The sequence below is a fragment of the Phocoena sinus genome, chromosome 11, assembly GCF_008692025.1.
Source record: "Phocoena sinus isolate mPhoSin1 chromosome 11, mPhoSin1.pri, whole genome shotgun sequence".
NCBI classification, from domain to species: domain Eukaryota; kingdom Metazoa; phylum Chordata; class Mammalia; order Artiodactyla; family Phocoenidae; genus Phocoena; species Phocoena sinus.
Genome location: NC_045773.1, coordinates 30,777,677 through 30,793,432, shown reverse-complemented (window position 1 = coordinate 30,793,432; position 15,756 = coordinate 30,777,677). Strand labels below are relative to the sequence as shown.

The window sequence follows — 15,756 nt, the reverse complement described above, 5'->3', positions numbered from 1 at the left end:
GGCTATTGTAAATAGTGCTGCAATGAACATTGGGGTGCACGTGTCTTTTTGAATTATGGTTTTCTCTGGGTATATGCCCAGGAGTGGGATTGCTGGATCATATGGTAATTCTATTTTTAGTCTTTTAAGGAACCTCCATACTGTTCTCCATAGTGGCCGTATCAATTTACATTCCCACCAACAGTGCAAGAGGGTTGCCTTTTCTCCACACCCTCCCCAGCATTCGTTGTTTGTAGATTTTCTGATGATGCCCATTCTAACTGGTGTGAGGTGATACCTCCTTGCAGTTTTGATTTGCATTGCTCTAATAATTAGTGATGTTGAGCAGCTTTTCAAGTGCTTCTTGGCCATCTGTATGTTCTCTTTGGAGAAATGTCTATTTAGGTCTTCTGCCCATTTTTGGATTGGGTTGTTTGTTTCTTTAATATTGAGCTGCATGAGCTGTTTATATATTTTGGAGATTAATCCTTTGTCCATTGATTTGTTTGTGAATATTTTCTCCCATTCTGAGGGTTGTCTTTTCATCTTGTTTATGGTTTCCTTTGCTGTGAAAAAGCTTTTTAAGTTTCATTAGGTCCCATTTGTTTATTTTTATTTCCATTACTCTAGGAGGTGGATCCAAAAACATCTTGCTGTGATTTATGTCAAGGAGTGTTCTTCCTATGTTTTCCTCTAAGAGTTTGATAGTGTCCGGTCTTACATTTCGGTCTCGAATCCATTTTGAGTTTATTTTTGTGTATGGTGTTACGGAGTGTTCTAATTTCATTCTTTTACATGTAGCTGTCCAGTTTTCCCAGCACCACTTATTGAAGAGACTGTCTTTTCTCCATTGTATATCTTTGCCTACTTTGTCATAGATTAGTTGACCATAGGTGCGTGGGTTTATCTCTGGGCTTTCTATCTTGTTCCATTGATCTATGTTTCTGTTTTTGTGCCAGTACCCTATTGTCTTGATTACTGTAGCTTTGTAGTATAGTCTGAAGTCAGGGAGTCTGATGCCTCCGACTGTTTTTTTCCTCAAGACTGCTTTGGCTATTCGGGATCTTTTGTGTTTCCATACAAATTTTAAGATGATTTGTTCTAGTTCCGTAAAAAATGCCATTGGTAATTTGATAGGGATTGCATTGAATCTGTAGATTGCTTTGGGTAGTATAGTCACTTTCACAATGTTGATTCTTCCAATCCAAGAACATGGTATATCTCTCCAACTGTTGGTATCATCTTTAATTTCTTTCATCAGTGTCTTACAGTTTTCTGCGTACAGGTCTTTTGTTTCCCTAGGTGGCTTTATTCCTAGGTATTTTATTCTTTTTGTTGCAATGGTAAATGGGAGTGGAGAAAGAAAATTTCTTCATCTTAGGTGACCAAAGTCTCTGACTGAAGGAAAGTTCAGGCTTCAGCATACCTTATTTTAGATGAAAAGTGAGTCTGAGGGGTGATCTTCCAGTATGGTTAGGGGTCTGTGAAATATCTGGGCAAAAGAAAAACAAAAAGCAAAAGCCCCACCCTGACTGCCAAATCACACACACACACACACACACACACACACACTCACTCTCACATAACCAGCCAACCAATCCAGGGAGACACGTTTCTGGGAGCTCTGGTGGAGTCAGGGCTCATCGGCACTGGAGAAGTGATCTACTGCAGCATTTCTCAAAGGAGGTTCTGTGGGTGGATCAGCCCCATGAGATGCTCTACTGAACAAGGGTTCTGAGGACAGAGAAATTTGAGCATATTTCCTCTTCCTTGGACATTCCCTATGCTTGCTAGGCTACTAAAGCCATTGAGAGTTTCTCTAGTGAAGACAAATGACCATTTCTGCTTCTCCAGTATTCTCCAGCATTGCCCATGCGCTTCTTCCACACTCCCACTAAATTTATGAACATCGAGTAGAATTTGCTTCTTGAAACACTTTGGGAAATGCTGATCCCTGAAGTATAAAAAGGCCTAATATGGAAGGAAGAATCTACACAAACAAAAGCGAAGAAAACGCTAAATGAAAACAGAGAACCCAAACTCCTGGCAGGCTCTAGTGTCCTCTAGTGGCCACTGTACAGTGACTGTGATGTCCACCTAACACTGTCACTTGAATCCTCGTCTTAATTCCCTCAGGGTGGGAAAAGAACTGGGTTGGAAGTGAGGAGTCATGGATTCCATTCTCCCTTCTGCAAATTGCCTTTGGATAATTAACTTCCCAATCTGAATCTCATTTTTCTCAATTATAAAATCAGAGTTTAAAGAAATGATCTTGATTGTACTTCCTAGGCCCAATTAGATGATTCTATCACAACTATTATAATGGAAGAAAAAGAGAAAACAGGATTTGCTTGAGAAGAATGCTCGTTATGATTAACTTTTCTGGAATGCAAAATGAATGATGTATGAAATAGAAATCCTACAGTACAACCATATGCAGATAGGAGATTCTTAATCATTATTCTGGCCATTTTGACTGATGATTGAGAGTCTTAGGAGGACACCTGGAATAAACCTAGCTTCAGTTAGACAGTTTTTAAAAAAGAACAATCCAGAAACTTTCAGCAGCCAGATTTTTAAATAAAGCCAAAGGGCAACTTTAAAATTAGTTCTTTTAATTAATCGTCCTTCAGGTTGTACAGTCTGTGACTACATATTCTTGGTTATTAAACAGCTTGTACTTCAAAAAAAAAATGAAGATGTGGCTGAAATGACGGATTCAAATGAAGCTAACCTAAAAATATGGAGAAATACAATACAGCAAATTATTATGCAAGTGTCTATGTATTTTTCCTTTAACAGAAAATAAAATTAAATTAATGAGAGAGAGAAATTATAATTGCCAGGGAAGCTAAATTATTGATTTGATGCCACAAATCAGCTGACAGTTTTTTTCCTATAATTCCTGGGCTCTGTAATTAAATAATAATTTAGAGATTTAAGATTTAATGTCACTTACAAGTTACATCCTGAATTGTATGAAACAAGAAACTGAATCAATCCCCAAATTGATACCAAATTATCTTAAGATGTATTTCCATATTGAATTGAACTATTTTTTTCAGGATCCATTTGCAATAGTCAATTTCAGATATAATGTTTAGTACACATTTGATGAGAATAGTAGAAATCCAGGTCTTGAAAGTGGAAACTAATAATAATATAAACTTTTCCTCACTGCTACATGTGCCATGAGGCAAATGTGCCCTCTCATCACACTGGATCTAATCTATAACTGTGGTTCTCAAGCATGACTACACATTTGAATTGCCAGGGGAGGTTTTAAAATTTTCTAATGCCCAGGGTGCACTCAAGACCAATCAAATCAAATGTTCTGGGGGTGAAACCTGGGTATAGAAGTATTTTTATAAACTTCCCAAGAGATTCTCGTATGCAGCAAAATTTGATAAGTGAAGCCATATAGCCCAGTCAATGAGTTTCCAAGTAATCTGGCTGTACCATTTTTGTTTAAAATTGGCAGTGTGAAGCACATCTGTTTCTGTTTTTCAATTCTTCTATAGAAATCTCAACAGAAATTGAAGCTACTCCTTTTAAACAAAGTGTAAAATATGACCTTGTGGTAGATAATACAAATATAATATAAAAAGTACTTCCTTGAGCTCAGTATTTATATACTTTGCACACAATTCAAGGCTGGTCTACTCGAATTCAGGAAGCACATGATTTTCTTCCTTGTGATGCAGCGAGTAGAGTTACAAGTGACATATTCTTAAAGACCAAAGGAAGCCTCCTCCATTTCTCCAGGTCCAAGTCACAGAAGTGGTGAGGTATGTGGGGTGTTCAAATGGGTGACTTCTTATTAAATTTGGATCCATGGAGCTAGATTTGGATCATATTATTAGAATTCAGAGATAATTGGTAAAAAATTTAAAAAAAAAGCACAGAGCTAAGCAGCTTCAGTTATTAACAATGTTGTGGCCTTTGGCAAACTCTGGATGAACTACAATGAAATGGAAATAGCAAGGTCGGTACCGATAAAATATGGTCATAAAGTCTGACTACTTCACAGTTAATCCTTTTTCTAATAATCTAAGGAAAGGTAAATACCATCTAGGAATATTCTGGTAAAGAAAGTAGGGTAAATAAAAAGAATCAGTTTAAAAGGTATTCTTCTGACCATCATACTTTATTTTTAATACAAATAGGTAATAAAATAAAAGGTACCCAGATATCTTTTAAACAAGAATACATTTTCTGTATATCAAGCCATCATTTACAGATTAACACTGCAAAAAATTTGCATTAATAACTCTTAATTCATTTACATACAATTCTATGAAATAAACAAAATTGTATGTAGGATGAGAACCAACAAATAAGAACCAATTCAAAGTTCTAAAATCTTATCTCTGTATTAATTCCTTCACAGTTCCAAAAACTCACACCCATCTACAAAAAGAATATAGGTAGTCTTAACATTCAACACTATGTACAAACTAACTTCATTTCTCTTAGTTACTGTTGATTCCATGGGCCTGGCCAACACATGCATTGTGATGCCAGTCAGAACTGCTATCCTGCTCCGCTGAGGGTGGCCATTCTTTGCCCTGGAAGGAGGCATTACACCAACTCGTAGTATTTCCCAGTCTGGGGATCAAAGTAACAGTTCAGACATGGGTCATACAGCAGAGTCAGCACTTCCTCGTCCTCTTCCACACTCAGGTCTTCTCCACCTGTGGGAAGGGGAACCACCGTCATGTTAGCTGTTGGCCTGGCCCGTAATTCTTAAACTGCAACAGAGAAGGGCAAGGAAGCAGGAATCATCTTTCCTGGGAGACTGTCCTTATGCGGGCAGGATGTCAGTGCTGGAATGGAGGAGCGCTGCAGATGTGATAACGCTCTACTTGCAGTGTAAGACGGAGAAGAAACGGTGATCACAGGGGCCAGATTCGCTATAAAGCACAAGAAAAACGAACGTGGAGAACTGGCAGGGAGAAGAAAGGATTAAGGAAGAGGGCCAAAGGACTAAAGAGTTATGAGGATTAGGGATACTTGAACAGGATTCAAAATTTGATTATCACAGCTCTAGACTTTTTCATGGGCCAGAGCTGCACAAATGCCAAACAGTGCAAATTAATAAAGAGCTCAATCCCCATTCATACAACCTAAAAAGACTACCAAATAAACATGAATTAAAATAATGTTTAGAAATATGATACTCAAAGCATAGAACACAAATGGAAAACAATGTCAGGTGATCTGTAATTTTATTAGTGGTAGCAAGATCTGTCAAATTTGCTGGGAAAATGAACATGGCTTGATTTTGTTTTTCTTGTGACAGCTATTTAGATGGTTTGGATGAAGAGAACACCTACTGCCTAAGTAATCAGCAAAGTTAGCAAGGTTTGGTTGGTTTTCAACAAACGGCATGGAATGAAAAAAAAAAAAAGCTTTACTAAGATATTTCCTGACCACCTTGTGTGTGCCCAGTGTTGTGCTCAGTACTTATGTACTTGATGCCATCACTAGCACTAGCAAGCGAGCGCCTTCTGAGTACTCAAAATCCATGTAATAGGCTTGGAGGCTGGGAGGGCAAGACCTCCCTCAGCTGGAGAGGACCAGAGCAGGCTCAGGGAGGAGCAGATGATTAAGACAACACTTGTCTCTCTTCCTTAGCACAGGCTACTAAGGACCAAAGAAAACCAAACCTTTGGGCTACAAGCTCACCAGGGTCAGTTCTGGAGGGCCTTGGATGGTGGGCATGGGCAGGGCTGACACAGAACAGAGGCTCAGTAAATACTGAGTACTTTTTGAAAGGGTGAATCAATGATTGTGAAACAAAGCTGGGATCTTAAGCGTCACTGCCCAGAGGAAGGGAAGGCGGTGGTAGTGGTGGTGGTGGTGGGACCTCACCTTACCCAGCCAAAATCAGATTAAGCTGGTGCATGGACACCATCAGGACAGTGACAAACTGGAGTTAAGGCCAAGGGAGTGGTGACAAAATGGTGGAGTGGGGTTTTGAAACTGTACCATAGCCAGTCCTCTGCCCATCCTTCTTCTAACCACCCCAAAACATTTAACGTGATCCTTCCCTGCCCCAGGCACCAAGCCAGGTGTTGGGGATATGAAGATATAAGAGAGAGGCCCTGTTTTCAAGGAGTTTGCAGTGATCTGGGGGAAACAAGCAATCAGTAGACTCTCTGGTGAGTTGCACGCAATGCCAGCAGTTCTTAAAAAGTGGGGTTTAACAGAAGAATGATTTCATCTGCCTTGCTTAGTAACATCTCAAATAGTACAACCCCCGATGGTTTAGAAATCACTTTCTCATGCAGTAGCTCATTTGACTGTTATGATCCTGTGAAAGAGGCAGGAATTATCGTGCCTGTTTTATGGATGAGGGAAACAGGGTCTGCAAAGTTAAGCAGCTCATCTGAGGTCACTTGGTGAGTCAGAGGCAGAGTCAGGGATGAACTTGGGTTTCCAGATTCCCAGTTCAGTGTTCTTTTGACCATACCTACTCGATCTTATTGTTAACACAATACTGGTGTAACACATTCAATTGGAAGCTATTACATTATGGGGATTTAAATATGGAAAGTAAAAAAGTGTAAAGACATCAGTTTTGGAAACAAAAGAACTTTGATTTTTCATATTTCCAAAACCACTGACAAAGATGAGACAGTCCTTGTGGGAGGGGCAGAGGCAACTAGCTCAACAGGCCCAAAGGAACTGAGCTTATTAACTCCAGAAAAGGGAAAGCTTGATGGAAGTGACAACAGCCCTTCTGGCTTCACGTATATAAAGGGTGGCAAATGAATGGGAAACTAAGACGATGCTGTGGGGCTCTAAGAGAAAGCAACAGGATCAATGGGTGAAAGTTACAAGGAGCCAGATTTTGGCTCAGCACAAGGAAAAATTTTCTAGACACTGGAGCTGACCAGGAAATGGAACGTGGACTCTAGGGAGGGTGAAGCGGGGACTGGGGCAATCATTTGTATGAGATTTTGTAGATGAACCCTGTGTAGGACAGGGGGCCAGATCCAATGACCCCTATGGTGCCTCTGATGAGTTTTTGTGACTCTTGGCTGCAGTGGCTTCTTGCATCCTTGAAATATGTCAGGACTTACAGCTAACGGCCACATTGATAGTGGTAGCTGACCTGAGCACCTTGCACAGTTTCTGATTAAGAACAGGAACCCAGAGAAGGCAGCCTGCCTTTCCTTTATTTTCTATTGTTACCTTAAGAGTGGTCCCTAGGGCCTTGCCTCCACCCTCCTCCTCTAAGTAGGAGAGGGTGGGAATGCTTTTCAAGTGGCTGTTTCATATTGAAGATGATCCCCTGGGCCACTTCTGCACATCAAAGGACAGTGTGCATGTCCTTTACTTTCAGATATTCAATCCATCAACACTTTCATATTGGGGCTACTTCAGAGAACGGAACAAAATCAGGTGATCAATAAGTAACCACTGTGTGCTTGCTACGTGACTGAGCGGTCTGGTTATGGATGAGACAGCCTAGTTGTACATGTGACATACACACATGAAACAAAAACAGCTACTAAAGATTAATGAGGAGTTAAACTGGGAGTGGCTAAGAGCACCCCGGGTTCTAGAATCCAACAAACCTGGGGATGGATGGGAGCGCCGCTGCTCACCACCTGCATGCCCTTAGGCTGGTTACAGATTATTTTACCTCACTGAACCTTCGTTTGCTCGTTTTTAAAATGGGAATAACCTTATTTCATAGGGCTTTGTGGACTAAGCTGGACACTGGGTAATATGCATAGCACAGAGCACATGGTAGTTGTTCAATAAATAATCACTACTATTACTGTTAAGAATAATAACAATATAATAAATCCTTAACTATAGGCTACAGCTTTTTTAGTAACTCAGAACAGCACTGATAAAGCTTAAATATAAAGAAAAGACTTCACAGAGACAGGCAGAATGACATTTAGACAATGAAGTCAGATAGATCTGGGTCCAAATCCCATTTCTGCCATTTCACAGCTGTGGGACATTGAGAAAATTCACTACTCAGCCTCAGTTTCCTCATATGTAAAGTAAGGATAGTAATAGTACCTGTTATAGTACCTATGAGAACTAAATAAGATAACACTCAGCACACACACAGTGAGTACTCAGCAAATGTTATAATCATTATGGAAAATGTAAGATATCTGAGTTAGACACGAGAGGGATATGTTCATTTATACCTCACTCCCTACCCCAAAACTATATCTGTTTGATTTTTTACTACTAAAAAAAAGGTTTGAATGAAACACAAAGTCCCCTACTAATTTTATACAGGATATTATAATTAATTCATCTTTAAATAAAAAGTTCTTATATCAAAAATCATGTATTTTTCAAAAAAGTAACACTAATTTTTTCCATCAGGTGTGATATTAAAACCACGTATTACTGAGGTAAATAAATATAAGTCGAATTTTCTCAAAGATCTGCCATCCAATGTCTTGTTTTTACTGTATCAACACATTGGGGGAAATTCTGACCTCTGGCACATAAGAGTTATATGCTGTATAATTGTTTAGTGCATTCTGTGCTTGTACTTTCCAAAAAGATAAACTTTTAAGCTGGCGTTATTAAATTAGAAAACTCGATACATTTTTACAACTAGTCAGGAGCCTTTCAAAATGAAAATAACCGTTGTAATGGGCCATGGGTCTTTATCATCCAACTGCAAAGGGATCAAGGTGCATCCAATTCATTAGTAGAGGTCTGGCTACATAATGCATGCAAACTGAAGCAATAACTGCTATAGAAATGTATTTGTTCCAATACATATCGTTGTAGAACTGGAACTTCATGCATTATAACCATGGGACTAACGCAGGTTTTGTGGGTTTTAGTACTAAAGCTTTAAATGGGTGAATTTTAGAACTCTACCAACAATGACATTCATACAAAAATTGGGTGATATTATGATAACTTTATATTGAAATAAGTGCTTTAAACTTGCACAGATGGTTTTGTTTTCATTATAACTTAATTTTCAAAGCCTCCAACTTACATCATTTTGCCACTGTAATCTCTACGTAATGAAATTATAATATTGTTAAGCAATTACCACTGTGATGTCAAGCAATGGGAAATGTTTTGAAAGGTAATTATTGTGCATGGGTATGGGGTAATTTTCAATTATATTCTTGGATAGTGAAGAGTTCGTTTTTCTCCCAAATGCTAAATTGCTCTATTTAAAGACTGGCTACAGAAACTCTAAAAGGACAAATTAACAAATAAAACCATTCTCTGCTACCAGACGAAGAGCAGCGGGACAGGGGTCCAAATTACATTTTTACTCTTCTTCACATAATAAAGCCATTTCTAGTGAAATAAAATTGCCTTGCAGATAATAATCTATTTACAAACTTTCAGCTTCATCCACTTTGAAACTGGTTAACGGCAATAACAGAAGAAAACCCAACGGAGTCAGACCAAACACAGCAATATTACCTGCCCTCCCCTTGGTTAGATCAGTGTGAGCAGATAATTCCTCCAGTTCACCTTTTGAGTCAATTAATATAAATGCTTAATTATCTATATTTAATGCATTTTAACTGTAGATAATAGAAAACCTATATGCACAAGCTCAGTCTTCAAGCTTGAAAATAAATGATGTGGCACCAGTTTATCAGATTTAAAGTCTCTGAATCAAGACACTGTAGTCGATTTTCGATTTTCTGACGCTGCCATCTGGAGTTTTGTTTTTTTTTTTTTTACAAGTGAATGCATTTTCTCTCTTATAGATCTTGAAAACTGATGGACTGTATCTTTATGCGCATACTAATACACTATTGTTCAAACAATTCAGTGGTGACAGATCACCACTGGGAACAGTCAGCCTTCAGGTCAATAAAGATGACATTTTAGATAAGATTCTGCTGAGCACCAGGTGCTTGCAAACTCTTCCACCAACTTATACCACGGTAGGGCAAAATTAACTTGCACTAAAACTGGAGAACGTGAACTGTTGAGATTTGTTTCTCAGCAAATATGTGCCCTCAAATGGAAGAAAGATAAATGACCAATAATGGAATAAAAAGGATGAAAAGGTACTTTCTTCTATTAGAAAGCTATATTGTTTTTTGGAAGGCAAATGATATGCCAAGATTATAGCTCAGGTTTCATTTGGGAAATAAGTACATCACTCCTTTTGTAAAATCTCGTGGCTATATTTTACTTGGAAAATGCCACTTAAAACAACACATTGAAGAATTTGGATGATTAGTTAGGAATTCTTGCAATTTCATTCTTTCCAGCTAGTCTCTACTTACAAATGTGATTCAAATGTGCGCTTGTATATCAAATCATCACGTTGTACACCTTAAATTAACATAATGTTATATGTCAATTATATTGCAGCAAAGCTGGGGAATACCTCACAAGACATATATGTGCACTTGTAAATATGTGAATTACCACTCTGAATGCTTTTTGTTGCACATGAAGGAAGGTCCCTAGTCAGACTATTGAGCTCTGAAGCTACAAAGCCTATAGGATCTCCAGGGCCTGATTTCAGGCAAGGTGGCAACGCTGCAGCCAGGGGGAAATGTATCCCAATTCCAGCAATGGAATCTAGGACCACATCCTGGGCCAAGGCCCCTCTGTTGTACATTTGGGGAATAAGTAGGTGGCGGGTGGTTCTGGAATAGGAGAGAGCCTCAGACACCCATCAGTGTGTTTACTTCTCTACTAGAGGGTTCACTTCCAGTATGCCTGAAAAGAAGGCATTTCTTTATATAGTGAGAGGGCTGACTGCCCCCCCTCTTAACCACTTCTATGCAGACACCCCACGGACTCTGAAAGCTGCATAAGAAAATACTTCCTTGCCCCAAGGTTAATCAGAGACCAAAAGGCAACTACTTGCCTCATAGGGGAAGCGGAAGGAATCTGGATTCAAGAATGTCATACAGGTATAACTTGTTTTTTTGCACTTTGATTTATTCTGCTTTTTACAAATCGAAGGTTTGTGGCAACCCTAAGGTGAGCAAGTCCAACGGCACCATTTTTCCAACAGCTTTTGCTCACTTTGTGTCTCTGTCACATTTTGGTAATTCTCAAAATATTTCAAACTTCTGCATTATTATATTTGTTATGATGATCTTTGATCAGTGATCTTTGATGTTACTACGACAACCTGCTGAAGGCTCAGATGATGCTTTTTTTTTTTTTTTTTTGTGGTACGCGGGCCTCTCACTGCTGTGGCCTCTCCCGCTGTGGAGCACAGGCTCCGGACGCGCAGGCTCAGCGGCCATGGCTCATGGGCCCAGCCGCTCCGTGGCATGTGGGATCCTCTCGGACCGGGGCACGAACCCGTGTCCCCTGCATCGGCAGGCGGACTCTCAACCACTGCGCCACCAGGGAAGCCCTCAGATGATGCATTTTTTAGCAATAAAGTATTTTTAAATTAAGGTATGCACTTTTTAAAAGATGTAACGCTATTGGACACTTCATAGACAACAGTGTAGTGTAAATACAACTTTTATATGCCCTGGGAAACCAGACTCATTTTATTGCGATATTTGTTTTATTGCAGTGGTCTGGAACAGAACGTGCAATATCACAAAGGTATGCCTGAAAATGCTAACAAATCATTTCACAAGCTGAGAGTTGAGGCGGGGGCTCTATGGGTCTAAGGAGAATTCTAAAGAGAGTACTATTTTATCCAGAAAGGCTCAAGAAAGAAAACTACCTCAATTAAAATCACTGCACTGGACATTTCATCTGTGTAGTTCTTATTGACCTAAATGGGAATTCTGTGGTTTTATCAGTGTGGGGCTTAAGGGTGCGGACAGTCCAGTGCGACAGGCCTCGGTCAGTGTTCTGCTCCACAATCAGTGGGGCTGTGACCCAGGCTGTGACCTTAACCTCACCCATACAGTGGCGACACAGCACAGCCCTATGCCAATAAGTGTTAGGAGAAGTCACTGAGAGGTAATGCACAGGAAAACTCGACACAGCGCTGGGCACACAGCATGTGCTTTATTAATGCTGGCTTCTATTATTACTTTGATCGTCAATATTGCTTTTTTAGGGGAAGTTCTCCTTTGCATTTTGAATAAATCTTCAAGATACAGGGAAGATCCAAAAAGTAGACCAAATCATCCTTCTGTTTCCCATGGGCAGAAGATTCACTCACTCATTCTACTCAGTAAATATTTATGCAGCGTTTACAATGTCCTAGGCTCCATGTTAAGCACTGTGGGTACCACGGTTGTTCAATGAAGCACAATGTCTGGTGCGATAACTAATAAAACAGATTTTGGAAGACTGCTTTTAGACTCAGGGTATTATGTCAAATAATTGCACGGCGGGAAACAGGACTATGAAAGGATTCCTCTGTTGGACCCAGGACAGGCGGCCAGATTCCCTCTCTCTGGTTAGCTGTGAGGCGTCATGAGATTTCCGTAAATTCTTGAATAGTAATTTGGATATTAAACCTATAAAATAAGCATCCGCTGCCTATTTATGTCTCGTGGGAGATTAATTAATGTTCATAAAGGAATATTTTCTGTGGCTTTGCTGTACAAAAGGTATGAGAATGTTATTTTTATGAGACTCTGGCAACTCCAAAAGCCCTTCTGAATGTCTTTCTCACTCAAAATCCATGCAACCTGCAAAAAAAGGTTTACAGGCCTGAAGAGAGAAGCATTATTATTCCATTTTGGAGCTGGTAAGCACGAATAATTTAAGGGTCATAGCTGTAAAGAAACAAATGTCAAAAACAAATTGACAACTATTCTTCGAGCAAAGTCTGGTTCATTTTCAAAAGGTCAATTTGGTAGTTTTCTTGAGTAAGTTCTGAAATCTTAACTTCCCATTTTTACATTTCACACGGTCTCCAGAAAAACACATTTTTCGTAGGTGTTAAGGGTACCCGTGCCCATGGTAACTGATATTTGGCAAATGTATCATGGCCCAGCTGAGAGCTGCCCGTTTCTCCATTCAGTCGAATGGTGCGGAGTACAATGCTGTTCCTGCTGGCTGCTTGGCTCTGCTGGGAGCCGGGCTGTTCATTTCAAGATGGAATTCATACACTTGAGACATTCTGGCCTAGTAGAAACTGGGGCTGTGACACAAATTTGTACTGAATAAAGAAGGGACTCTAGGGCCAGGTATAATGCATGCATTTACTTTCGTATGGGCTGGGGCAAGTTTTCTAGAGTTACGTATTGGTTAGGCCATCTTTCCCTGCTGTGAGAATGCAGTTATGCCTCTAGCTGCATGGATACATCTCGGCCTCTCCATCTCTGGTGGAGATGTGGCGGTTCATCGTATCACTTCCCTGCTCTAAGTACCAGTGTCCATGTGTAAAATGGGGGTAATAATAGTACCTATGTCTCAGTAGGCTATTCTGAGAATTAAAGTGCACATGTAGGCCTGGGTCACTGGAAGATGAAATAAACATTAGCTATTATTATGTTTATCCTGGAAGTCTGAAGATGGAAGAGCCTCTTTCCCTGTGAACGAGACTTCAAAACCACCTTCACATCCCAGTGCAATGGTTCTGCAGAAAGGCACTGATGTGGAGGAAGACTGGATCCAAATCGTAACTCTGATTGAGCATTTGACCTTGGGCAAGGTCAAATTGAGGGTGATGAACTACATTAGTGTTTTTAACTGGTTCGTTAGGGCCCCACGGCAGGGTTCTGAGACCATAACTCCCACTCCACCCAGAGCAGTTCTGCTTTTAACTCCTTTACTTATTGGGATCCCATATGAGATTTCACTTGACAGAAAAGTTTTCATTGCTTATAAGTAAAGTTTAAGAATCACCGCATAAGGTGACCTATAACTGTTTTAATTGCTAAAATGTATGGGTCTAAGTTCAATACTCTCATTGTTGAATTTTACAAATATGCCTAATATACCAAAAAATTGGAATCGGGAGAAAAACTGAAAGTCAGATTTCAATGGATTACCCTGTTTTTTTCCTTCCAAGGTTGTTATAAGAAATGACCAGTTGAATAACATTTCTCTCCCTCTTTTTCCTCCCTTTCTCCCTTCCTGTCTTCCTTCTAATGAGAATCCAGCCTATCTAACATATGCCAGAAATTTCAGGGTACTAGGGATCTAGGAGTGAGCAAACTGACAGTCTCTGCTTTTAAAAACTCTTAGGCTACCTAGGAAAAAAGGCAATAAACAAGTAAACGAATCACGAGTTACGAACTGTGAAAAGGCTGTGACGAAAAGGCACTAGGTGAGGTGAGACAGCCTGACCTACTCAGATAAGGTCGTCTCGAGAGGCCTTGGAGAAGGTGGGCACAGTGACCACCCAGGCTGGGCAGTCCCGCACTCTAGTCATCTTGCCCTTCATTCAGCCCCTCACTCCCTTGGCCTTGCCCTAGATCTGGTCAACACGGCAACTACACCCCTCAGCCACTCACCCCACTGGAGGGAATGTGGCCAACAGTCATTTCTGACAAGCCTGGGGGTGGGGGAGGCAGGTCCAGGCCTGAAACAGGTGACCGGAGGTCTGCTTTTCTTTTTTCTGAAAGGACTTAGCTACTTAGCTCTTGAGACGTTTTGTTTTCCTGTCGATTGGAACTCTCAACAGAAAAGTAATTTTTCAATTCCTGGTTTATATATAGTATTTTTTTTATTAGGTAATTTATTTACTTGGTTCAAAGCCAAAAGAATTAAAAAATAAAAACAGTGGTTGGGCTCTGGGGCCAGGCTGCTTGGGTTTAAATCCCAGCTCTGCCAATGACTAACTTCACGCAAATTATTCAAGGGCTTGCTGCCTCAGTTTCCTCAGCTGTAAAAAATAACAACTGCATATACAAAATTAGTATCTTCCTCATGGTGCTGCTGGGAGGACTAAATTTCTTTTTTACATTCTCTTTTTTTAAAAAATTGAAGTATAATGATTTACAATGTTGTGTTAGTTTCTGGTGTGCCGCAAAGTGATTCAGTTATGTGTGTGTGTATATATATATTCTTTTTCGTATCCTTTCCATTATAGTTTATTACAAGATAGTGAATACAGTTCCCTGTGCTGTACAGTAGGACCTTGTTGTTTATCTATTTTATATATAGTAGTGTGTATCTGCTAGTCCCAAATTCCTAATTTATCCCTCCGCCCAACCTTCCCCTTAAGTAGCCATAAGTTTGTTTTCTATGTCTGTGAGACTGTTTCTGTTTTGTATAAAAGTTCATTTCTATCATATTTTAGATTCCACATATAAGTGATATCATGATACTTGTCTTTCTCTGTCTGACTTACTTGTGAGGACTAAATGTAACCACTGAGCACAGTACAGCGTCTGGCATATATCAGGGGCTGAGTTAATGGTATTGTGCAACAGAAACCCAGGAAGAGCCCCAGACTACCCACAACTGTGCCTCCCTTCTCCTTCTGATGGTATACACTGGATGCTTGAGCCTATTATTTTTCTTTGACAAACACTTTATAAGAACAGATGGAAACACTAGCTCAGTATATTGGTAACTGTATGCTACGTTGTCTAAAACTAAGCCAATGACATGTAAAGATTAAGCAAATAGGAAACACTACTTTTTGATGGTTTTGGTTTACATTAACTACAAACTCTCCAAGTTTATCAGAAGAGGGAAAGGGATACCAGATGGAAATCTAGGGTGACAGGGAGAAGGGGTGCCAGAGCTGGTTAACATTGGCCAGAACATTTCTACAATTCTTGGAATTTAATTTGTTAATTTGTCCTCCATGCAAGTTCTGTTTACCTTCAACATAATTGAGCCCCTGCTGTCAAAACATCACTTTGCAATGGCAACTTTAAGACATCCTTTCAGCCACTCATCACCACT

At 39.8% G+C, this 15,756-nt stretch overlaps 1 protein-coding gene across 3 annotated transcripts in view; it reads right to left on the bottom strand.

Annotated features, from left to right (window-relative positions):
* Positions 1-4,168: 4,168 nt before the first annotated feature.
* CFAP20DC (CFAP20 domain containing) overlaps positions 4,169-15,756 on the bottom strand; it is a 265,217-nt gene continuing 253,629 nt past the window's right edge. For 2 of the 3 annotated variants that reach the window (XM_032650317.1, XM_032650319.1), the window contains one exon: positions 4,169-4,892. In XM_032650317.1, coding sequence (XP_032506208.1) covers positions 4,726-4,892 — 167 coding nt within the window. In that variant the 3' untranslated portion in view covers positions 4,169-4,725. The remainder of the gene's footprint in view (positions 4,893-15,756) is intronic. The other variant, XM_032650318.1, reaches the window with a different exon arrangement.